The following is a 26,468-nucleotide window of genomic DNA, read 5'->3' as shown; positions in this document are numbered from 1 at the left end:
CTGTTGCTTTTGTGAAGTAATAAGGTAACAAAAGACATACAATTGATGGACGAAATGCAGAACAAATCAAAACATTCACCCCCAGTCAGTAAAAAGGTAACTTCATGCTCCCTGGTGTAAATTCCAGTTGCTTGGTTACAAGTGGTTTCATTGGACCTTCTTGCAGTATATGGTTTTGAAAATTAAGCTAAATGTGTCCTGGTGAAAGTGCACGGGAAATTCAACTGGTTAAATAAAAGCACCGCCTGAAGCCAAAAGCATCAGACACTGGTAACCATTTCTTAAATGCAGCAGAATGTTTCGTCCTAGCAGTTCAAAAACGTCCAAATACTCAGACGCTACCAACTGCCTCTCTTAGAAAGCATACACAAACTGGCCAATAATATTTCCATTACGTTTTATGTATCACTTGATTTACAAAGCTTATTTGAATCCCATTCTTGGCTTTTTCAAGGTAAGGGGCTTTTTCATGTGTGGCAGCCTAGCTTAGATGGACCGTCTTTAAGTAACTGTGGCTTTGACTTTTTGATTACCCCCGACTATGAGCACATTCATTCTGGGACGAGTGGCTCCTGGCTGCTAGTTCTGGCTCCCTAGGCAAAGGTCTGGAGCTGTGTCAAGTGATCTTGCATTGCACCGGAGTCTTGAGCTGTGCATTGATACCAAGGCCCTTTGGGCTGGAGACTCTGCTTGGGTACTTCGGCACTATCTGTTTTGGCCATGGCTTAGCATTACAGTTTTGTGTTTTAAACTTTGAGGATATACAAAAAGATAGGCATCATAGGAGTTCCGCATACAGAGCCCATACACAGAAGCTCTGTGCAGAGCTTTTTTTTTAAAGCATTCAAGGTTGTGTAAAATGAAATTGAGCCTTGTCGTCCAGAAAAGCTACCTAGATCAACTATGTCACCATGGACTTGGATAGGTCCTGTAGGAACCTAAATGTTTCTTTCTTGATCAACTTGAGTTTACTTGTTATTGGGCTTCTCCTACATCGGATAGAACAATCATTGGCAAATCCAATATTTCTCACCTCTGGGACTAGGACCTATCTGCTTAGCTAATGGCTTTTCCTGATGCTGTACAGTGTTGTGGTGCTGGAGAAGAAATACGATTTTTCCAATAGTGTGCAACATCGGTAAATAAAAAGACATGATGCCACTGGTCGCTTTATTTCACTGACGCATGCTATCACCACACTGTATGCGCATTCCAGACAAGTGATTCCCTCCCAAGGTGTGTGTCTGTTGTTTGGAATCGGACCACAATTCCATATCGTTCAAGAAGTGTACCATTAGGCTTCCAAAGGCAATCTGAGATCACAAAGCCAAGCTATACTTCACCAAACACCGTATGGAGCATGTAAGCCCCATTCCTGCTAGTGGTCGAGAGTACCCTTTCTTGCTATCGGGGTCTTTCATGCAACAGGCTTCATCGCAATCCAAGTCTTCGGGCAAGAAGAAGTCTAAGAACTGTCCTTTAGTCCCACTGAGGAGTTGATTCCACAGCTGATCCCAATGCCCCCAGATTTCCAGGGCCGTCAGCCTAGTCACATCAGATTGAGGCTTTCAAATAAGCCATTTTGTTAATCTTTGGCACCCTACCGGCTCCCTCTGGTCCCCTTTCAGGCCTTGTGGATCCATGGTTGCCTCCAGTCTGATTACCGCTGGAAAATCAATCCTCTGTGCCTCCTGAACCCATTCAGCTTAAGCTCTGACTCCGGAGCGGAGTCAACATTTGTCATCACAATCCACATTTGTTTTCTCTGTCAACGCCATATGACGATGCTGATCCTAATGTCCTGTCTGTCTCTGAACCAAACCCATCTCAACCAAGTTCGCGTTCTGGAACGGTTCAGATGTGACTAACCCAGTTCTTTCTGAGTCATATAAAACAGCACCTTTGCCTAGGAGCTGCACTTCAGCATGCCTACAACTTTTTAGACTGGGCTCTGGCCAAAGTAAACCAACGTTTGGTGACGATGGAGATCATGGAAATGAATTCCCCACACAATATCATGATGTCAGTTTGTATTTAGACCTTCAAGAGGTCGGTGGATTGGACACCTACCCTGACATGGTGCTGGGTTCTGCCCTTGACCTTCAATGTAAAAAGAAAGCCTCGTTTGCTTTACTTGGTAGACAAGCAGTTGAAGTCCTGGACTTACACTTGCCATCTGTTGAGGTGAAAATGTTGTAAGGATTGTCGTGGGGGGGGGGTTAAGAGAAGGTATCGCCAAAACGAACGAGCTGTTCAATCCTTTGGATTTATTAAGATAAGTTCAGTTCAACAATTCAACCAAACGACAAAACAAAAGTCTCGTAGCTCGACAACAACTCAAAAGTCTGCCTGCTGCTCGTCTTTCTTCAGAACTCCCCGGGTCGGGTCCAACTGAAGATCTTCAGACGTCGTAGACACTCAAAAGGAAAAGAAAGAATTCGCCGGGTTACTGGCGTGACCGATACCAAGTAATGGAAAGGGGGGGGGGAAGGACGTGAAGGGGATCACCAGGGACCACAACCGTGCTCTTTCGACCCGTGAAGGTGGTGGCGCTTGCACGCAGTCTCTCCCTTGCCGTGACCACCCCGCCGCCCTCTACCCGTTCCTTCCCTCCGTGGAAAACACTCCCCGTATTTTCGCCCGTACCTTGCGGAGCCACACTTCTCCTGTTGAAGTGTGGCTGGGCGGAGCGTTGTTCCGTTGGCCTACCGGCTTCTCTTGCGACGACCTGGTGTCTGGACCCACTCCGGTCTCTGGGGACGGCAAGCCAGCTTCGGTGTCCTCCCGTCTGATGGCGAACTCCTGAGACGCTTCTTCCTCTCTTTCCGCGTTCGCGCCGTTCTCCTCCAGACGCCGCGTTATCTGCGTCTTCGTCGTCGTCTCCGATTGGATAGATGGGGATGACGTCACTGACGGAGCTCTGTCTTCCGGGTAAGCCCAGGCTGCCTTAAAGGGAGCATGGCCGTCCTGCTCTCGCCGAGGTGGAAAGGAAGAGGGACATTGATCAGTATCTGACTCGTGGCAGATAGGGACCCCCTGACAAATGTATTTACTCATTAAGGTTTTGCATCCTGGATAGACTTCGTCCAAGCCCTTACTGCCAGTTAACAATCCCCTGACTGTTTCCGCAGGCTGAAAAAGTGGTCTACGAGAGTAGAGGATGCCCCAAAAAATGAGAAAAACCTGGGCCATGTGGAAAAAATATAGAAACTACTGAGTACTGGAGGTTGGAACTTGTCAATCCTGGAGGGAGTACTATGTGGGTACAGTGGGTAAGGAGTGTGAAAGCTCAGCATTGTTATAATGTGTTCTGCTAAAGAAGTTACCAAGTTACCAAGACGCCCAATTGTAGCCGGCATTGTCAAAATATAGCAATGTGTAATAGGTAACTGATTAATAAAAGATTTTCAAGAACAATGCCCTGACTGCCACCCTCATGGGCACCTCTGCAAAACCTGGTTCCTACCCGTGCTATTCCTTACCAACCACCACATCTCCCACCCACATCGGAGTGTCTTTCAGAGAAGCGCCTTTCCATTTTACTGCATGTAGTTCTCTTTTTGCCAATAGGAGGTATAGAGAGTCCCTGCCTCGTAAATCGGAACTAAATTTTATTCCTGCTATTTTCTAGTCTTAAAGGGCAGAGGCCTTATTCCTAACTTGGATCTAACATCTCAATTTCAGGTGCTACTTGCTGCTCAAGGAGGGCTAGAAGTTTGCCATGCTCCCCTTCTGTTTCACCAGTGCCTCTCTGGTGTTCATGAAGGTGATGGCGGTGGTCGCCGTGTACCTTTGGAGGTTGTGTATACCAGGCTTACCTTACCTCTGCTACAGGCTGTTAAAAGTGGGCTTGCCACAGTCAGTTGTGGAGCATCTACAGATGATGGCAAACCTGCTAACATCGTGCAGGTTTCCTATCAACATGCCAAAGTCGCACTTGGCTGCTTCCCAGAGGCTCTCTTTCATTGGAGCCTCCTCGGATATGTTGCGTTATCCTTTTTTTCATCCGGATCAGTGACTCCAGGATGTTTGAGCTATGTTACCAATGTTTCAGCCTTCATTCTGGGTCTCAGTGAGGGTGGCTCGGAGGCTTCTTTCGGATATTACACCATGCTTGTCGACTATAACAGATGGCATATTTGTCCTGCCACAACATGAGCATCCATGTACACGTTCCCAAAGCATTACTACTTTGGCAGCCAGGTTCGACAGGAAGGATATTTTGGCCATTCTGCCCTGCAGGTCTTTTTGTTCTAAGCCACCCCACTCTCCACCTGGAGAGGTATAGCATTAGTATCCATTCTAAAGGTGACAAATCTGCGGTAAGAAGTAGCTATCAGAAGAGCAAGTTACCTTTTGTAACGCTCTTTCTGGTGGATACTTTCTTGCTGAAGATTACGCACCACCCTCCCATCTCCCAGTACTGTAGAATGATCTCTTCTCCATGTGAAAAGATACCGAATTCGAGATCTGCACATTGGCATTAATCATTGGTTTTTGGAACCCCCAATCAGACGGCACGGACAGTGTCAAGAAAGAAGGCGATGTCTGAGCGCATGGGTGGTGCTTAAATGTGTCTCCATCTGTCACTTCCGAGCAGAATCAAATTGACACAGAATTGCATGAATGCCACCTACCGGCACACAGGGTTTATGGTGAAAAATCATCAGGATCCTGTCTCTCATCTAGATATACTAAAAATAGGAATCTGCGGTTAGATAGAGTATTCACCAGTGTAGTATTCTTAGTATGTCATTGTTAGAATGCTTGTGGGTCATAGTAGAATGTACGGGGATTATTGTTCTGGAGAGAGCAGGAGAGAGTTACAGTTGGATGGTTGCTCCTTGGACCTCTCTTCCTAGTGGTTGTTAAGCTGTTTATTTATTCCTTGAATAAATCTTCATTTTGGAATCCAGAAACCCTCTGCTTCGCTTCTACAACCAGAAAGAGCATTACCCAAGGTAAGTAACTTGTTCGCCAAAACTAAAAATGTAAAACAAAAGGTTAGACCATGTACTTTGCTAAATATATGCTTTTCGTTATTAAAATCCCAGTAAGAAAAGGCCACAGGGCATCTAATCGGGTTTTTAAAAAACCCATTCAGGGCACATAGAGGAGTAGCACAGTGACTCGAATGTGACCGCACTGCAGGCCATCAGCCAGTTTAGCAGTGCTTCCAATGCTGTTCATCTTGAAGAGATATTTTAAGCACATTGCAATCTGTTTAAGTCTTTGACTTCCTGCTTTGAATTTTTAGCAGAATGGAGGCTTTCCTTGGTCTTAAACATCCTGTTGAAGACATTCTTTCTTCGTCCCGCCACTAAAGTCTGATTTTCTGGTTCGCACGCGCCTCTTCAGTTCAGCGAGGATGGCTGTGTTAAATCTCACGCTGTAAAGCGTTCCTTCATGCTCCTTTAGCTGGGTCGATTCTCCAGTTTTAATTTTCATGATGTCAGAGAGGACAGTGGTGGGGTTAGAATACTAACGATATAGACGTCGTGTGTTTGTGGTGACAGAGCGCGTGCCTGACGCAACGTGGTGGCGTTACGTCCCAGGCCGCCAACTGTACTCGAAGCCGACGTACTCTGTGGTCTGGAGGTCCCCTTAGCAGGAAGCAGAAGCCCTGCAGGCTGCATCCATGGCACTTTCTCGAACCGGCCAAAGAATGTGGCTGTGTGCCGTCTGATACCCGCACCCTGGGGACTTGTTTCCGTCTCCTTTGCTCGTGGTGCCGGTCAGTGAAGAGCCCACTCAGCCTTGCGTGCCGATTTGAATTTAAGGAGGCCCATCGCTCATGGAAAGCAAGCAGCTTCTAGTGTACGAGATGAATGTTATCGACCACCAGCAATGCCCCGGAATACACTGGAAGGACTCTCACAGTCGCAGTTGGGGTCTCCTCTTCTGCCGGGGCACCCACCACCTGACAATTGTGTTCAGTTTTTTGTAGGTTGGCAAAATGATTGTGACCTCATTTCATCCCTCATACAAATTCCAGCTGACAAATTAAAAATGTGTTTTCACATCTATATGCCGGCATGTATGGTACGAACATGGCATGAAGACAATTCTGGACATCCGGATAGCACTTGGGAAGTGCCACGTCACTGTTGTCGGTTGGTACTTGGCGTGGAATTTCTTTTCATTTTAAACTGAATTTGTACAGTTAAATGTCCACATGACGCATCTCTTTCCAGTTTAGACCACTTGTTACTGGACAGTTGGCATTTATGCCGGGCATACCAGGGCCACAACAGTATAGCACAGCTTTCGTTCAAATTTGACTCTATTAGACATTCTTAAGAACAGAGTCTAAATTTAGTTTGCATGCTCAGCCCTTTTCTCAGTGGGCATGCAGGTATTGGATTGTACACTCGATGCTCCCACTCACTAACTGCCTTTTTGCCCTTTGGTGCAGCCAGAAAGTGAATCAGCTTGTGGCCACAGGGTAGACACAGGACCGGTCCAATTAGTGTGTCTCTCCCTTCGTATATGGGGCGGTGGCCCATCCAAGCTTCCATTGTCAGTGCCCCTGGCCAGGTGTGCGCAGAGGGCACACACGGTCAGTAGGGCGGCAGTGTTAGGTCCTCCTTGTCGCTTTTCTTTTGTGCACAACAAGTTCATGCCAAGGCATTCAGAAAGCAGTAGTTATCCTGCCTCATCGATGATATAATCCAGTTACTTTCCCCTACAGTAGTTTTGAACTACGTTTTTGATGTGCCTTATTGACATACTGCCATTGAAGTTTGTGGCTATCTGGTAGCCCTCTTTCTTTTAAGTATGCTGTTGATATTTCACTGGTGAGTAGTGTTTTTTAGGATAAAGACAGAGGAAAGTAGGAATTCATTTCACAAAGGTGCATCATAAAGAACTGTGGTTATAGTAAAAAAGAGTAAAATGCGACTTGTACAGTGTGCTTTTCATTTTAGGAGGGACTCTTTCCCGCGCTGCTTGCCTACGCCTGCCCCTCATAGCTCAATGTATAGCTTTGGGAAGATCTTCATTTTTTTTAAAATTACTCGGTGTGCTTTTGCCATGCTTTTCCCAAACATAAATGTTTACATTTAAGTCGCAAGTCCTCAAAAGCAGAACAGTTCCTGCCGTAACGAATTCCTATAGTTTTGGCATTAGTTTCTGCAAGATTTAACCCAAGCATGTGTCCGAGTACTGACTTCTCTCCTACAATTCCAGCATTTTTTCATTTTATTTTAGTCTATGATTGATTCATTCATGAATATTTCAAATCTGTTTTTTAGAAACCTAATTTCATTAAACTAACCAGCTCACATTTCCTCTATGAAAATATCTCCAACTTTTGTCAATTATGTCTGTAGTGACCCTTGACAACGCTTAGTCGCTTTGTTAGTTATGTGTACCTGGATATTCTTACCACATATAATGCTCTGCTGAAGATTAGCTTCACTAACCAACGTCTGAGTTATTTATTTATTTTTTCTTTTCTAACCATGGTTCACACTTTCAAGTTCTGGTACTGCATAAACAAGTTAGTTCTTACAATTGTAGGATAATGTCCATCCATTCTTAATTTAATTTGCAGATTCGATGTTCAGGACGCACTTTCTGTATAATTAGTCTCCTGTTTTAATCATTGTATTATCACAAATCCAAGCCCTGAAATGAAAATTGTTGCTGTACTGAGTATACAACTAACACTATTCCATCTCTTTGTACCGTAATGTGGGGTGTAGGTTTTTTTTTTCTCCTAGTCTCAGCTGGCATGACTCGCGGGGGGATGGGAGGATTAATAACATTTTTATTAAAAATGGTCCGTTCACTCGTCTCTGCTTCTCTGCTCCTTACAGGAAGCAGGCAGCCTTCCTCCCATATGCCAATCACAACGCTGCAATGACAGGGTTGTGATTGGTTGGAATGTCGACCACACTGGCGTCTGTGTGGAGGACATTTTCTCCATGTAGGCTGCATGCAGCCTACATGGAGACAAGGCAGAGTGCGTATGACTGGTTTGGTCGGCCCTGAGGCAGATCAATCAGCTCCCTCAGAGTGGGCAAGCCACTCATTCCCTGCCCTACAGCAGGACTGCCCACTCCCAACCAAACCCTTCTGCTTTACACAGTGCGAGAAACAGAAATATAAAATGGTATTTATAGTACCATTTTATGTTTCTGCTCCTCGCTCTGCGAGAAAGCAGTGGGGTGACGCTCCTCCGCCCACATGGAGGAGCCGCTCTGATATTTAGTAGCCAGAAACAATGAATTCGGGTATCCAGTAGGTTAAACACCCCAGCATATATATGCACCCATCATTGTCCTTCTAGCCTAGTTCAAGCCGGATGGGATTGCTCTGTAGTAATTGTCAACATTTGGAAATCACATCTTCGTTATGTCAGTCTTAATCTAATACTAAAAATGTAAAAGTTGTGAGATGTAAAGACAAATATCTTTCTCAGTGTCGATGCTAAGATTTTTACTTCTTATTATTGCCCAGCATTAAGAGAATTAATGGTCCTAACTGAACTGGAGTTATAAAGAGTAGACTGCTAATAAAATAGCTCAAAACTGGGCAAGAATTCCTGCATCCTAGATGTGTTCCTAAAGGAATTAAAATGAACGTCTGAAGTATCCAAGAAGGATGCCTGCCATTCTAATTCTTTTCTATATTGCTAATATCTATACCAGAGTGCACATATTAATAATAAACATGTATGGCAAACATAATGTGGGAACATGCAACGTGCCCAAAATTATCACCCTCTACACCAGTAACACATTCTAAATGTTTAAAATAGCAACTCTGCTGCTCGCGATTCGTTCATTTGAGTGTTAAACGTTTGTGGTTTAGCAGTATACAGAAAATATGGATTCCAAATATCTTTTTAGCTGTTCAGAATCCCAAGTTTCTTTATTGTACACATTACAGATATTACCAGGAAATATGGAACTTTAGTATTTTAATGTCCATTGGTTATTCAACATGATCCACAGGCACATCAAAAAGTTGTGCTGCAGAAGGAGATTCTCAGAGGTACCCTTTACAGAAAGATGAAATGTAGCATGGATTTTCTTTAGAGGCTGCAGACGCTGTTGTGAGGAGGGAATTGTGTATGGTTTAATTGGTTCATTGTTGCCGTTAGTGCGTGCCATTCAAGTTGGGTCACCACTCGGCCTCTCACCTTCATTTATAGACCAGATTGCTTTTCAGTGACTCAATTTTCATATGAGTTGTCAGCAGATTTGTGCCAATGAGGACCAGCAGACTGGTAGTGAGTCTCTTGCCTCCTTTCTCTGGAGGTGCATCACAGGCAGTTGGCACTGCAGACAGTTGAATTACTGGAGAGAACTTCAACGAGCATGGTCCCAACGGAGTGACCAGAAGCCGGAAAGAGAAAGACAACCACCTGAGTCCCTGATCATCAGATCCACATGGGTCCCCACAGTGACTCTGAATACTGGCTGGAGAGCTCCATCACTTACGATGTACCAGGGAACTGGAAACTAAACAATGCTTACTGATGATTGAAGCTGGGCCAAAGTTTAAAAGTCACTAGCCAATTAGGTAGAAACGTTTTCGTTGATTTCCTCCTTGACAACTTGTGACTTGGATGGAAAGTTTGCAGATTCTGTGCTGCTGCCATTCAGAGACAACCGCCCCTTTTATGGTCGTGGAAGATTTCCATTGTGTATTAGTGGAGGGATCGTCGTGTACACAGGACTGCACAATAGTGGCAAGAGACATCAACTACATAACCAAAACCTAGTCAAGAGTCTAGGCTCTCGTTCAAAGAGATACAGAAGAAGCGAGCAACCCAATATACCCTTGAGGGTTCGGGCAAAAAGTATGATCGTAACATCCACCAGCTCGAGAAATAGCAATGCTATTTCTCGAGCTGGTGGATGTTATGATCATACAATCTCCACTACGTAAGGCACAAAGACCCTCGACCTTCTCTGATATCTGTGTCGACTTTGCGTTCACTAGACTGAGGTGACTCACCGATGTATACAGCCAGGACTTATGCGAGGAGCTGATTCACATTAATCTGGGGGACCTTACCTCTGTATTCAAGGTGCCTATTTTTTTACAACAGCCAGAACTTTTGTGAAGAGCTGATCCATACTAACTAAGAATCCCACAGTGTGAGGGATCTCTGCGAAGACAACTGCTATTACTATACAAATTCCACTTCACGCTTATCTCAAGGGGTCTTCAGATATATCGTTTTTGTCCTGAAGATGGTCTCAACAATCAATTTATAGAGGCCGAAACGTCGACCCACGCTTTTTCTTCGTTAAATTTATTACACCAATTGCATCAAGGAAGAAAAGCGTTTACAATTGTTCCAATGAAGTATTTTTATTTATTTTGACAATATATGCTTCTTGCAACATTGTTGATATATACTTTCTGTACCCTATTTTTGATTCTTAACTTGTATTAAATACAAACTCCTTATATACACCCGTTTGCTCTGCTCTGTATGTTTGGATCCCTTGTTGTGACGACTGTAAACTGAATCAATAACCATCGTTGCGTAATTGCACAATAGACTATCATTCATTTGGGTCCTAAATCAGCATTTGTAACTAAATGTTATAAACAGTATAAACGCGGCGAGCTAGGCTGCGGTTGTATGTTTGCTGTGGATGCTGCTTACTTTTTAATTGCTGATTTTAATAGCACTTTGAAAAATGAACTTTGAAATACTTATTTCTTCATTTATGCTGTGCATTTTGTAGCGCTCACACCTACCTACACTTTGACTCGCTCGTGACCCCGTTCCGCCCCGGCTCTGTGCCGTTTGCGCGGAGGGTCAGTTAGAGGAGCGTCACTTCCTGCTCGTAACACCACTTCCGCCCTGCACCTACTCATCGCAGGTTAGCGGTCTAGTGTTGCCGAGCCTGCGTGTATTTATCCCACGATTCCAGCACCCGCCCAGTGACTAACGCGGCGAGCTAGGCTGCGGTTGTATGTTTGCTGTGGATGCTGCTTACTTTTTAATTGCTGATTTTAATAGCACTTTGAAAAATTAACTTTGAAATACTTATTTCTTCATTTATGCTGTGCATTTTGTAGCGCTCACACCTACCTGCACTTTGACTCGCTCGTGACCCCGTTCCGCCCCGGCTCTGTGCCGTTTGCGCGGAGGGTCAGTTAGAGGAGCGTCACTTCCTGCTCGTAACACCACTTCCGCCCTGCACCTACTCATCGCAGGTTAGCGGTCTAGTGCTCCCTCACCTTTTGTATGAAATGACGACATGGCGGAAGCGCAGCGGGAGCGCCGACTTCGCGCCGAAGTCGCGCATAAGTCAAGCCCGTCTGCGCCCGTCCGCGACCGACCGGGCCCAGGGCTCAGTCGTAATGTCCATTCTATTGCGTACTCCTCCACTGACCTTCATCGACTGAACCTCCCAAGGCCTATCTTTGGTCGTGCTGCCAGGGTCGCCCAAGACTGCGGTATCTCTGCCCCCTCTGATATTCCTTTTCTGGAAACCCCTTCCTCCCATGATTACTCTCCTTCCCCTTCCACCTCCACGTTCCCGATACCTGCCCCCTTGATGGTGTCCTATCTTAACACCCGCTCCTTAATGAGCCATCAGCTCGAAATTTTCCAATTATTGCACGAGAGTGCCATTGACATTCTCCTCTTAGCCGAAACGTGGCTAACCGAGGACTCAGGTCCTGACATCCTCGCAGCAATCCCTGTTGGTTACTATATCATGCAAGCCAACCGACCTACCGGGAAGACAGGTGGCGGGGTGGCGGCCATCATTCGCTCTGAACATAAATTTTCAGAGTTGACTATGACCCCTATTCCCAAAACTGAATGTCTCACCCTTAAATTCTCCTCATCCAAGTCCTCCTTTGTCTGCGTCCTTGTTTACAGGCCCCCCGACCACATGCCCCTTTTCTCTCAGCTCTTCGGCGATTCCATTTCCCAACTTACGATCAATCATGCCAACATCATGATCATTGGTGATTTCAACTACTGGCCATCCGACGCCCGCGAAAGTCATCTCTCTGCGGAGTTCACTGATCTTTTAGCAGGCATGAATTTTCACCAGCACATCAATATCCCAACTCGCCGTAAGGGTCACATCCTGGATCAAGTTTGGACGTCCAATCTTGATATCTCCCCTCCCTCCGTACATCCCTGTCCTTGGTCTGACCACTGCTTTATATCTTTCTCTCTTTATCTTTATACACCCCGTCCTCCTCCTCCTATCAATAACTTATCTGCTCGAAACTGGAAGACAGCTAATATGACTAATTTTCATGCTTTATTGGCTTCCTCCGCTCCCTCACCTGCGATCTCGGTGGCCGCCCAGGCTGTCCATCTTGAAGAATGGCTGCTATCTGCCTGTGACAAAGTTGCCCCTTACAAAACTATTAAAGCCAAGCGTCCTCATGACGCTCAGCGGTGGTTTTCCGACCAGCTTAAGGCAGACAAACTTGCTCTTCGGCAGGCTGAGCGTCGCTGGAGGCGCAACTATGATCCCCAGCTTAAACTTGTCTATGTAGATTCTTTGAACACCTACAAAAAATCCATTCTATCAGCTAAAACTGCCTATTTCTCCCAAAAAATACTGGACTCCAACACCAAAGCAAAAGATATTTTTTCCATCGTCAACGAGCTTTCCTTGCCCGACAGGGTCACACCCCAACCCCAACCAACCCAAACCTTGTGTGACTCCCTGAATTCCTACTTTATAGATAAAATTACTACCATCAAAAACAACATCCCTTCTCCCTCATCCCCTTTTCCTCCACCTCTCCCTCCCATGAACCCTAGTCGTCTGACACAGTTCCCGCCAATCTCTCCAAAAGAATTCTCCTCGCTACTTCTCAAAGTTAGATCAGGTTCCCCTAATGACTGCTGCCCCCCTCAGATTCTTAGGGAGGCTTTCCTGGCATGCCCTGGCCCCCCATTAGCCCAGCTCAATAACTCTCTAGCCACTGGGGAGGTCCCCTGCTCCTTCAAACAGGCAGCTGTCATACCTATCCTCAAAAAAACTAATGCTGACCCTACTACCTTAAGTAATTAACGTCCCATTTCCCTCCTCCCCTACCTGGGAAAAATCCTGGAGACATATGTTACCCGCTGCCTGAGCACCTTCATCGAGAACTCCTCCTTCCTGGATGCCCAACAAGCGGGCTTTAGACCCCTCCACTCCACCGAGGCGGTCATAGTGGCCGTCATGGATGCCCTTAGGAAAGGTGCCGATAAAAACACCTCACAGGCCCTTGTCCTCCTGGACCTGTCGGCAGCTTTTGACACGGTCGATCACACTATCTTGATCGACTGTGTCAACCATGCCGGCATCCAGGGGGTGGCCCTCGACTGGCTCGGATCCTTTCTGGACCATCGGACCCAGGCAGTCCACTTGTCTACTTTCTCTGCGCCCTATTCGTCTCTAACCTGCGGGGTCCCTCAGGGCTCTGCGCTTTCACCTTTATTGTTTAATTTGTATTTACAGCCCCTTCTAGCTTCCCTCCGCAATACCCCGGTCACTATTTTCAACTATGCAGACGATCTTTAGTTAATTTTTCCCATTGATTCTCTTCCCTCCTCCCGTTCCAACTTTCACTCTACCATGCTTAACATTGCAGAGTGGATGTTCCATAGCCAATTGAAATTGAACCCCACAAAAACTGAGCTGGTTCTGGTGGGGGGTCCCACTAATCCGTGGAATTCCACTTTTTGGCCTTCTTCCCTGGGGCGCCACCTAGTCCTGTTAGCACTGTGAAGAGTCTGGGGGTGGTCATCTCTGAGGACCTCTCTATGAGGCCACAAATCAACGCAGTCACCTCATCCTGTTTTTTCCATCTAAGGCGGATCCGTAAAATCAGCAGGTTCCTCACCAGAGATGCCCTGACTTTAGTCATCCTAGCCCTTATCACCTCCAGACTCGACTATGCTAACACCTTGTATGCCGGGATTCCAGCAATCCATCTCCACCGGCTGCAACTGGTGCAGAACCAGGCAGCCCTCCTGATCTTCCACCAGCCGAAACATCAGCACGTCACTCCCCTCCTGCGTAGCCTTCATTGGCTCCCCATCATCAAACGCTGTATCTTCAAACTTGGTTGTACCTCTTTCAAAGCCTTATCAGACCTGGCCCCTGCATTTATCTCTTCTTGCCTGACACGGTATGTCCCCCACAGAAATCTCCGCTCAGCATCTCTTAATCTCCTTGTTGTTCCCAAATCCAGACGGAAAAAGCATGGAGGTCTGAGTTTCTCTGTCATGGCTCCCACCACTTGGAACTCCCTCCCAACCCCACTCCGCCTCTGTCCCAGCTACGATCGCTTTCGCAGACTGTTAAAAACCTTCCTGTTTCAGTCAGCATTTGAGTAATTCCTCCGCTCCAGCCACCGTTATGTCAAGAGCGCCATGAAACCGTTGGTGAACGTGCGCGGTATAAATGTTTTTAACGTAACGTAAATAAAATCCCTTGAAGGTACCCTTACCCTTTCATACTCGTTCAAAGAGGGCATCTTCTGTGTGTAAACAGCCAGCATCCCTGTTCTCGGGGTCAGTAACAACAGCACCTTTTGGGCTGTTGGGGCCAGAGACCACAAAAAAGTACTGGAAAACTATCACTAAAAAGCATAAGATTGGAAATCTGATATTAGTTAGGTTTTGAGTTTCATCCTTTAATTGTATTTCCAAATTGTAGTTGCCCTATTAGTTCCAGGCTCTTCACAAAAGATGCTCTCTTTATATGAGAAGAAAACTTTTAATGTTACCTCCTTAAACCTGATCCTTACTCGCAGGTGATTGGAGGTGGGTACTTTGACCACCTCCCCTTCCGCTCGGCTTATACCCCGTGGCACCGACGGATAGAGCGGGGCCTCCTACTCCCGAGCGTTTGCCGGGTGAGGTGAGGTCTTCACCCACACAAAGCTGGGAAGAAGAGAATCTTCTCCCACCAGTGGACGCCCAAAAACATCTGGTAGATATGTATCAGGGTTTTCCCCAACACATTATTTGTGGTTGTTGTTGCAGTAGTTTTTTTCTATCTATGGTCCTGAAGAAAGCAGGGACAATGTCCCATAGGCTGAAACATGTCGACCGTCCTGCATAGCGCCAAAGGGTAGATTTTTCACCAGGCGTTTTTAATGTTTGGCACTGAAGTGTCTGTTTATACACTATGTCAGAACTGAAGTAGTCAATTTTATTTCACTATATCACTTGAGCACTGCACTTTATAATGTCCACTTCATGGCAAACTTTATGGCTAGTTTTCTGACATCCTTTCCCACCATGGTACTATATGGCCATGTGTGCGATTGAATGATCATTGACTCCCACATGACGTAAACTCCACCATCAAGGGTGGTCTGATGGGATTTTTTCTAGCTATTTTGTTGCCTACAACTATCCACAACAGTGAGGCACACATGCACTCTATCTGTTTCTTAGACGCTGTTTTAGGCACACACCATCATCAGACCTGATCTGTTTTCTTGTATATTGCATAGTTGGAACAGGGGTGGTAACAGACAGGTCGGTAAATATTCCCCTTGACCCTCCACACACATTTTTTGTTTTTACTTTGAGCATCAGCAGAGACTCAATTGCAAATCTTGGGGGAATTATAAATGGTCTTTCAACCTTTGGGCCTTTCTAAGGTTTTTATCATGTGATACATTTGGTTCTTAAATTATGCAGAGAGGTATTCGGACGTCACAAAATGTTGAATAACTTTTACAGCGTTATCTTTTATATTTTGTTACTCCCTGACCCAAAAATTAAATGAGCCCCTGGATCCAAAATTGTTCCTCAAATTAATTCTCCTGTTCGCTTCAAATATATTCCCTGTAATACATCAACATATTCAGATGGATAATAATGAACAACAAACTGATGAAATTTACTAAAGAAAATGTAAGGTATGTTTTTTCTTATTTTTATTTAGAGTACTCATTACGATCCTGTATTAGTACTAGTAAACTGTTGCATGCTACCCGATGGCTGCTCCAAGGCACTCGAATGGATCCTGGTTGAATTTGAGAACTGCACACAGTAGCGAGTGGGGCTAGTAGGAAGGGGATAGAAGGCTGCCTAAAGAATTTATTTGTAAATCAGTTTCTTTAGTTTTCTCTACATCTTTCAAAGATCGTGTTGGAGGAGTCTGTACTGGGCATTGTTTGTCCAGAAGGATGCTTCTGTCCTTATCCATTCATACTTTGTTAAAACCATGTTAAAAGTGTGGCTGTGCCAGTGGATGCCTGCTGCCACACATTGAGCACCTGGTGTGAAAAAAGGCATGCTAGACCACCAGTGGTTCTTTCACATGAAGACTGGCCTGTGAAAGCTTGTGCAAGTGATCAAGGATATGTTGCATATGCTGCCTCTCAGTTAACATCCTTTGAGAGCAACTTGTAAAATTCGATAAGTAAACATTTCGGAGACCTGTTTTTTTCTGGTAACTTGCACATATAGCTGGCAATTGGGGTTCTTCTGTGGCCTGGTCACATTTGCTTTGGCTATGTGTGGCTGATCTATAACCAATGCACTCTCCTAAGATCCAGTGTTGGTAAGAGATGTGTAGAACAGAAGGGTATCCAGAGGAGTTTGGGCGTATGGACCCCACCCTGTGCCGTGCTCACCCAGTGCCTGCATTTTATCCTAAGAGAGAGGTGATGAGACACTTGAGCTACTCGCCAGTCGGGAATCTGCAAGAGAAGAATATACCAATCCCTCGTGCCTAGCTCTCTAAATATCTTAGCTAATGACTCCTAAACAATAAAATAACTACAACACTTCTTTAGATGTAAGATAAAAAAAACAATTTCAATACTTGAAATGGGTAGGACGTCAGCTTAAGAATGTATATGTACATTTGAGCCAGACCGTGTGCGTTATTTAGAGTTTTGGAATGAGATGAAATCGCCCAAATAAGACCAGCACAGCCTAGGCTGAGGCCATATTAACAATTTGCCCAACAGGCATACTGGGCAGATGGACTGAGCAGCAGTGGCAAAGGAAACCCCACCTGAGCAATAATCCCTTCCCTGGTACGATACTGACGCATAGGATCTGGGGCGGGATGAATGTTTTAGCAATTAACTAGAGCAGTAAGACTGTGGCACAATGGTGAATCCCTCCATGCTGGATAGATCCTTTACATGCCCACTGCAGGAATTTGGGTGGCATGTGCCTTCAGTGTCTGGCTGGAGATTTTCTCAAAATCATCAAGATGGGGCAAAATGAGGTGGTGATATGGTTGGTGGATGGCCCACCCCATGGTATAGTCCTCACAACCTGGATCTCCCATCTTGTGGTGAGAAAGGGTTGAACAAGCTTACAGTTTGCCGTGAAAAGACTTCAGCAGGAGTTTAGTTAAGCTTGACGCAATGTCTAAGCTGATAGAAAATTCACCAGTTAAGGTAGTAACGTAGCACTGGTTCACTAGTTGGGTTGCGTTCTGTACTGAAGACTGATCAGGGAAGAGTAATTGTATTGTCTACACCAGCTGTACAAGCCTATTTGAAGCTCTCCTTAACTTGTGGGAAACTCTGTCAAGCCTGACTCCACAACAAGGGCTCAGCAGGACCTAGTGCGGAAGAGCTGCAATTGTCCAAGCCCTGTCAGTCAGCCGAAAGCGGCTCTCTAGCATTGAAAAGCCTATGTGCAGACATTGTGCCATGCACCACACTGGGAAGCAATCAATCCCCTATTGCACATACTTAAAACTTTTGGTTGAAATAGCTCTCATGATGAAAAAAAAAATCGAATTCTCTAGTTGGGTCAGGTGGCAGTCTAAATTCTTCGGACTTCCGTTTTATGAGTCGGATAACAGATTACAAGACAGAGCAGACACTATAGTCTGATGTGTAAGACCTCAAACCTGGTCACAAATGTTATGGGGAGATGGATTTGGAGGGATCAGTGAAAAACTGTTCCCTTATTTAGAAAATACACCTGAGGCTCCACGGGTACACATTATATTTCAATAACCCAATCTCTGCAATGTATTTTCATCTTAGTCTGGTAATATGTGTCCAAACATTAGCACATGTGGTGAATTGTTTCCAGCGTTTTGAAATATTTGTTCATATACCACATCAGGGGATGCTTTTCTAGCAGGGAATTAAATAATCTTCTACAGAATGCTTATTCTTGGACCAGTGCTTTTGTCAGACGTTTGTGCTGAGCCATTACAACATCTGCCAGATATTCCAAAACCTTCCTACATTTAAAGTGACATGCCCAGTGACTAATTTCTCATTTAACGCTGTTAACTAATTGTGCTTCCAGGTGATGAAGACCTACCACATGTACAATGCAGATAGCATCAGTGCTCAGTGTAAGTTGAAGGAGGCTGAGAAGCAGGAGGAGAAGCAGATTGGCCGGTCGGTGAAGCAGGAGGAACGGCAGACTCCTCGCTCGCCGGACGCCACAAGCAGCGCTAGACCTGAGGACAAGCACATCCGGCGCAGCTCGGTCAAGAAGATTGAGAAGATGAAGGAAAAGGTGAGGAGCATGACATTTTATTTTGAGATGGTTTTGTCGGCGGCCATGTTGAATTTGTATACTTGTTTTCCCCATACGCTTTTTTTTTTTTTTTTTTTTTAGAGTTTTGATTTGGTATGAGCAGCTTTTACTTTCAACTGGGGGAGATGGCAGTTAGAGGAGGATCAGACATTGTTTTTAATTCAAGGGTTTCGATCTCAAATTATTGCCAAAAGCTTGTGACCCCACTCATGAAGTAGAAAAATGCTCTGTGGAGTAGGTACACTTTAAACAATTGAACATTTTGCTACATGTTCTCGATTTGTTGTAATAAGAAAAAGTTGGTAAATCGGATAATAATGCAGGAGATAAGAAATATTAGGACTGTTATGAAGTTACCTTTTAATCTAGAGACTCAATAGATTGCAATGGTTACAGGTTTGTTTCTTTGTTATCTGCATTTAGGCTGGTCTTGATGGAAAGGTTCCCTTTTCGGTTGTTTTCTGGCGTCTTTGTTTTATTGTTTATTTTTATATGGTACACTTAGGCTATGGTTTGTTTAGTGACCTTACTGGTTATTAAACTATGTGGCGGGTTCACAAAGACCTTTATAAGGATGCAAAGTAGTCCTGTGGTGCTACTTTTTGTAGTCTAATAGGAGTTTGTGAAACTGCCCCAGAAGATGAAAAAAAATGGGAACTAGGTGAGGGGACTGTTCCCTCTTTGCACAGTTACTAACGGAATTGGACATTTGGGGGCCTATACACAAAGTGCGCATTAATGTTTTCATGACCAGGTGTTAAAGAGAATGAGGACTCTGCCAAGTGAGAACATTGACCTGATGGCTGTCAAATACACTGGAATGCCTGAGAAGCACTTTAATCCTATTTTGAAACTGCATCGCTGATGCTGAAGATCAGGGTTCACGAGGCTTACAGGTGAACTGAATTATTAGCATGTCCTAAACGTGATTACTTTCCACAGTGCTGAAACTAGCTCTGCTAACCTGTAGGCAGATCGTGTGGGCATTAACCATGGTTTGTCCAGACACTAACTTTATGGAAAGTGGGAAGCAGGCATGGACGCTACTCCGAATGTGAACCTGTGTGCGGAAGCCAGGCTGGGAGGGATCTGTGCTGTTAACATCATTACCAACGTGTCCTTCCACCTCTTTGTACTCCCTCACCTTAGCACATGCACCCTCAGTATATTCCATTCGCTCAATAAGAATCTTTTCCTCATCTGTTGTGCCCCGGTTCATTGCTCTAGACTGGAAGCTTTGCAGGTAAGGATATCCAACATGGGAGCTTGCCCAGGCTCTCTTTTGACGCAGACCTGGCTGTTGATGGACAGTCTACCTCTGGTCTTTGACGAACGAGTTGAGGGACAGTTCTTTCTGGCAGATCAGCCTTTGTTTTGGAGAAGGCATGTGTGTATGGTCTGTAATTGGGTGTCCCCTGTTTTTAGTACATATGTGACCCCCCCTCCCACCAAAAAAAGGTGCAATGAGCAGACACTGCTTCCTTCGCCTACAGCCAGTAGGGTGGCGTCTGCGATGAAGTGGTGTTGTGAAGTTGCCTCTGTGAGCTGCGGCGTTCTGTATGTGCTAAAAATGTTTAGAAAGGTCAAGCGGGGGCTTGCGGAAAGACGGTTGCCATTGTTTAAATTCAATATTAGAGGATCAACGATGTGCAGAAAAGTCACAAGAGGCCTAGTTGTATTTAGTGGTAAATTGAAAAAAGACTGAATATTTTGATATTTGTATTGAGGGGGTGCTTTGAGAGACAAAATTATTTTTAGTGTTTTATTTTCATGTTTTAGAATGTTGCTTTTGAAGTATAGGAAACTGCAGAGAAAACATTTAGAAGGACAGGTTTTGAGGTCAATTGGATACACAAAGGTTATCAGAGGAATGTCTGCTTAGTTCAGTGGGAGCTGCGGCTGTGAAGGTCGGTTCAGTGCATCCCATAAGCACCTTCCCTTCAGCGGTGCTCACGGTGCCAAATGTGAACCGTGAGGCTTGATCCGCCCTTTACTGGGAGCGATTTTTATGCTCCCTGGATATGCTGACTTGATCTGACCTTTTGCGTGATGCTTTTAGCCGCATTTGTGATTGTGTTCGCCTTTTTATTGTTTGCGCTTCGCATAAGTCTTGCTGGAATTGCAAGAAACCAAATCTACGTAGTCTGCGCGTACCCAGAGACCGTAATTAGATACTTGATGATCACTTAATCGTCAAGTTGTTGCTTCAATATCCAAGGCATCGCCTCACACATCCAAGTTTTGCCCTTTTTTTGCTCTTGTGCAGCCTCGGATACAAAGGTATAGACATCAAGATCATATGAGATGGAGCGTTGTGGATAACTGAGCACCACTTGTTCCAGAGGCACAGTGCCACCTCTACAAATCAGCTGCCTCTTCTGCTTTTCTTCAGAATCTAGAACTGACAAGTTGGCTGTTTTCTGTGGACCGAAGAGGCGGGGCGGGGCATGGTGGTTGGTGTTTTTTATTTTAAAGTGTATGATGGTGGATCCTTCCAAGCATTAGTAGTTATAGTAAATTCCATTGAACTCTGTTAAATTATTTTTTTATTGGGGTCAGGGTAGGCCTTTAGTTGATGTCACACATTGAAGTTTTTTTAGCCAAAAGCTGAATTAGACTGCATTGTGAGCCTTCTGCAGGTTTTTTACATGTTCTGTGGCAATGATGCTGGCCATTGTCAAAGCGGGAGCTAACTAGTGCTTCTGAAAATATTGCATGGTTCACTTAGGAAATGTAGGGAAGGGCTCTTTTATGCAGATTAAGTGTGATTTTGTTTTCCTACCACCTAGTTGATAATTTAAGTCGGCTCTGCCTCTATCTTCTTAATTATTTTCCTTCCAAGTTCTATTTTTTCCTCGTGGTTTTTCTTTCAGTTCTTCTCTCCTTTGATTTGCACTTAGATTTCCTCTTAACTCCTACATAACTCTGCTGTGATTTCTGTGCCGTTCTCACTTTGTCTTATTACTTACCCACCACCACCCTCCTCACATGTTTTTCCTTCGTTCTTTTCTGATTTTTTTTTCCGAACAATCTTTGTTGCTTTCCCTCCCAGGTTTTCTACCTTATTCTAATAATCTGTTTATTCCGTTTGAAGTTTTACCTCTTTGCACATTTTTGTTTACTGCTTGCTTCCGCTTTATCACATTCCCCCCTTATTGTGCATCTTTCCCTTTACTCCTCCCTAAGGCTTTCTCACTCCTTTCCTTTGTTCCCGCACTACTCCCCCCCCCCTTCTCTTTTAATACTCTCTCATATGTAACCCCTCTTTTCCACTTGCTCTATTTCGCGGCCCCCCACACTTTCTCTCTCTCCTGATAATGTGCTTTCTGTAGGCGTGTGCCATTTAGATCGTGGGACTTTTGCACACAGCATGGTATGTTTAATCTGCAGTATTTGATAAAAAATAAAAAGAAACAACCTTAATTTATCAAGCAGCCAGTTAATAGTTAACATATCGAAAAGATGCTCACAAGCTTCGATTTACAGCGCTGACCTTGCTTTAAGCGGGCAGGTACTGTACGGTTCTGAGTACCTGCACTTCTTAAATTACATTTGAAAGGGAAGAGTTGCTGCACTACTTACCGCTCCTGCAATACGTTTAATGGGAGAGTACCAGCACTTTACATAAACAAACGGGTACTCTAAATGGTGAGTTCCTGAGCTTCTGTGTTTCCATCTAAAGTACTGATCAATATGGATAATATAATGTGCTTTGTACTCACTCACATAACCAAGAAATTGGCCTTGTATCCAATGCGCCTCTAGTTCTGGCGCTACCAGGGGTTATGAATTCAGTCTGGGTTCATAAGTGCAGGCTCTCTACTCACCATGTCATACTCGATTGTCCACACCATGCATCCATGAGCACTCTGGTCCACCGACTGTCGTCTTATATTATAAGGACTTGCTAGTGTCAGAGTGGAGGTTACTCTCAGTAGCAAAGGTCATTGCCCCAACCCTTTGGGCATTGCAAGTCACAAGTCAGGCAAAGTCTGCCACACTACCCCCATGCCTCAGCACTGTTTCCGGGTCACTGCCAAATCCCCACAAACATTTCTTAACAGCATTCAAAGGAAAGTTCCCCACTCTCTAATGGGATAGTGCGTACAGGGCGAGCTCCTTGGTGTTGCTCTTACTAGTCACTGGAGTGCATCATGGGCCTTATAGACCTCCTGCCGCCCTACTGCAAAGATGAGTTGAGGTCCTTGGACAGTTGGCATCTGTGTAGAGGTAGAGACTGTTCCTCTGTTGCTGGAGACTGGGTATGTAATGGTCCTGTGACGGGGCCTGCTTGACACCTGTCCTGTAGGTCGAGTGCAAGATCTTTCGTTCTGTCTCTTTATACTTTTAGGAAAAGCTACTTTACGTAGGATTGCATCGAGTATTATTTTGACCCTTTTTAGTTAATTTCATCAGGAACCTCATCCTTCTTAAAAATGCCTCTGAAGCCTTCACTTTGTTCTCGTGCTTTAGAAGCTGTTTTTAAGTAGTCTCAGAGCTATCTGGCATTGGCAAATGTTGGAAATGTACCCGTTCTACAGGGTCACCCTTGATTCCCCCCCCCTCCTTTTTGCTCATCTCTGGTTTTGCTGGCTGTAGGACTCTTTACATCTGCTAACTAGTGATAAAGTGCTTGTTCTACCCTTTTCAACATGAATACGTTGTTATACACTTGCTTTATTTTATTCACCTATGCGGCCCTTGCATATGGTACCAAATATACATAGAACAAGTACATTTAATGCTACCAGTGGACAGCAGTACTTATTTTGCCATCCACTGCAGTGGCAGCGAAAGTATCTCAAAATCAATATAGAAAGGATCACTGGTCCTGCATAACCAAGGTCTGCAGGTAGGTAAATAGGTGTCTCCCAAATAAAAGACCCTCATACACATGTTTTTAAAAAGTTTCCAAACTTTTTAAAAACACGTGTATGAGGGTCTTTTATTTGGGAGACACCTATTTACCTACCTGCAGACCTTGGTTATGCAGGACCAGTGATCCTTTCTATATTGATTTTGAGTTACTGAAAGGAGATTGAAAGGATCTTCACTCTTCCTCCCTCCACTAATTGATCATACAAGCGAAAGCATCTCTCGAGACCTACCGTTGTAGCCTGGCTGGGCAGCTTTGGATTTCAAATTCGACCTGTCAAAATAACCCCTATTTGTCATGCCTAAACTTTTCTTTTAACTATTTATAAATAACTCCTAAGTAGGCTTCATTGCCATAGGGCAGGATGCATAGTATTTAAAAGTAAGGCATGTAAAAGCTTAATGTTAAACACATCCTTACAGTAAAAAGGCCCTCAAAGCTATTTTCGCTGTAGCATGCATGGCTGTGCCACAGGAAAGCACTAGTTTACAATATTAAGTTTAATAAAGGTTATCTCCACCTAGGAGTCCACTACAAATTTAATTTCTGACTTCTTAAAATATTTATATCTGATAGAGACTTCTAGCCGCAGATACCTTATCTTATAAATTTCCCCAGGCCTCCGAGTGGGTCTGGAAGCTTTTTCGTCAGCAGGACCCCCACGCGCTGGTAGGTGGCGTAGTTCGGTTCTACGTCTTTAGTCTGCATCGTCCGCACCGGAAATGATCTTGCAGTACCTATATAGGCGTCACCCAGGCACGCTGACGTCCGTTCTTTTCTTTCCTCTCCAGCCAGGGCTGATCCTAGAGAAGAGCTAGCCCTCAGTCAGTTTTTGACAACATTTTCGACATTTTGTTGACAGGTTTTAAGGTTTTTCATCCTGGTGTTTCAGGATGTCATAGCGAAAGACAAGATTCAAGTCCTGCGGAGCCTGTCACTGCCCGAGGTCGGTGACCGACTGCACCGTTTCTGTCTGTGGTGTTCGGGATGCAACCATGACCCAAAGTCATGCTTTGATTGCTGGGCCATGCACCCTAAGGCTTGGAGGAAGTGGTCCCTACAGCTCATGTAGGGACTGCACAAGTCAGAGTGCTGGTTGAGGGGAATGTCCCGGGACTGGTCGCCTAGCCTGAAGTCTACATCATCCCACTCAGTCCTCTGGCCTTCATGTACGTCGAGGCACAAGAAAAGGTAGTTGTCGAATCGTTCTTCGACTTCTCATCGTCCATCGGCTGGCACAACGAGGGAGCATCGACATTCTAGCACTCATTCGCCGGAACCTTCCCCCATGGCGACTCTGCACCTCTCTGAATTTCTGGAAGCTGAAGCAACCCCGCCTAACTGAAGGAGTTTTGTGAGGCCATGCACCTCATAATAGGGTGATGAAACCCCTTTGGGCTCTGAGAAGTCATAGGAGGCCCTCCATCTGGTTCTGTGCCGGAGGAGAGCCCCCAAAGATCCATTTGTGGATCCATACAAACACCGGTCATACCATCTAGACCTTACCCAGCACCAAGACATACTATCCTTGTGGCGTCATCCCCGACTCCGACAAAGAGCCGTATTTACATCGCCTGATGCCAATGCTGGTAGGGGCCTTGCCTCCTAGATCAGAGCCTGAGCCCTATTCTCTTCTCTTAGGCCTCGGGGAAGACTGGGAGGAGTCCCTGGACTCTTTAGAATACCAGCCCTATGAGGAAGAACAGATTATGGACTAGGGTGAGACACTGGATGAGGCCAGCTGCCTAGATAAGTCTCCAGGTGGTGGTCTGCTTTCTCCCTCTACCGTGGCTACAGAGGAGGGAGCTTCCTACGCAATGGTGGTGCGGAGGGCGGCTGAGGTCCTTGACCTTAAGTTCCGCTCAGTGGAAGTCAATACTAACCTCTTGACAGATGTGCTGCAACCAGGATTATCTACGTCCGAACCCCTGCTCCAGTTTAGCCCTTAGTGATGTCCTTTTGAGTACCCGGTCCAAACCCAGCACAAGGGCTCCTGAGAATAGGACGATTGTCCACCATCGGTCCGCGCCTGGGGACCAAACCTCCTCACGGTGCACTCTACCCCAGAGAGCTTGAAGGTCCAAGCCTCAACCTCCAAAGGTGTTTCCCTTGTTAGGGAATCCGAGAGGCCGGACTCATTTGGGAAGAATGATTTCTTCTGCCAGCCTGGCATTGCGGAATGTGAACACTGCATTCCATTTGGACTGTTATTCCCACATTCTGTGGGTTATGGTTGCGCAAGTGGTGCCACAGGTCTCCGAAGAGGCCCAGGCCGTACTCTCCCAAGTGGTCATCGATGGGGGAAATGCAGCAAAGTTCACAATTCAATGCAGACTTGTCATGACTGGTTCGCTATGCAGAGCGGTTTCCACAACAGTGGCCCTTAGGCACCAAGCCTGGCTGTGGACAACTGGCTTTTGTGGGGATGTCCAAGAATCCTTATGTACATGCTCTTCAGTGGCACACATCTCTTCGGAGTCAGGGCAGATTCGGTACTCGAGCCTTTCCTTGGGCCTTGTGGCAGCTCCCCCATCCTTCCCAATCTGCCTTTCGCTCCTTTTGTGGCTAATTAAGGGGCTTCCAGCCACGAAAAATTCCCGCCCAGCCGCTATGCATGCTCCCCAGCCCCTGCGTGGACGAGAGCTTTCCTTCTCACCCCCAACACCCCCCACTGAAAAAACCTCCAAAACCTCCTAGTCTGCCCCTTAGCCACCATGGCCACCCACTTGGCAGCAAGATTCTCCATCACCTGACCCACTGGCAGTCCATAACTTCGGACAGGTGGGTTTGGAATATTTTGTCCGAAGGGGCTACTCCCTCTACTTCGAGACTACCCCTCCTTCATGCCACCATCTCACAACTGGCTGTTGGAGGATCATCTGTCCCATCTCCCCACGGAGGTCACAGCTCTCTTGGCCAAGGGAGCCGTAGAGAGGGTTCCGTGCTAGAAGTAGGCTGTGGTTGCTATTTCCGCTACTTTCTGGTTCCCAAAAAGGACAAAGTCCTTTGTCCTGCTCTAGATCTGTGAACCCTTCATCTCTTCCTCAAGAAGGGGAAATTCATAATGCTCAGGTTGACTTAGGTCTTGTCTGCCCTGGGCCCAGGAAGTTGTTG

General features: G+C 45.4%; 1 protein-coding gene across 4 annotated transcripts in view; it reads left to right on the top strand.

The window, feature by feature from the left end:
- SRGAP2 (SLIT-ROBO Rho GTPase activating protein 2) overlaps positions 1-26,468 on the top strand; it is a 532,947-nt gene that overhangs the window by 280,430 nt on the left and 226,049 nt on the right. For 2 of the 4 annotated variants that reach the window (XM_078644579.1, XM_078644580.1), the window contains one exon: positions 18,242-18,457. In XM_078644579.1, the coding sequence (XP_078500705.1) occupies positions 18,242-18,457 (216 nt within the window). Of the gene's footprint in view, positions 1-4,823; positions 4,962-5,977; positions 6,114-18,241; positions 18,458-26,468 lie in introns of those variants that run through there. The other 2 variants (XM_078644582.1, XM_078644581.1) reach the window with 2 other exon arrangements.

This window comes from Lissotriton helveticus, chromosome 5_1, assembly GCF_964261635.1.
Source record: "Lissotriton helveticus chromosome 5_1, aLisHel1.1, whole genome shotgun sequence".
Classification (NCBI taxonomy): Eukaryota; Metazoa; Chordata; class Amphibia; order Caudata; family Salamandridae; genus Lissotriton; species Lissotriton helveticus.
The sequence above is the reverse complement of the archived record's forward strand: the minus strand, read 5'-3'. Positions and strand labels throughout refer to the sequence as shown.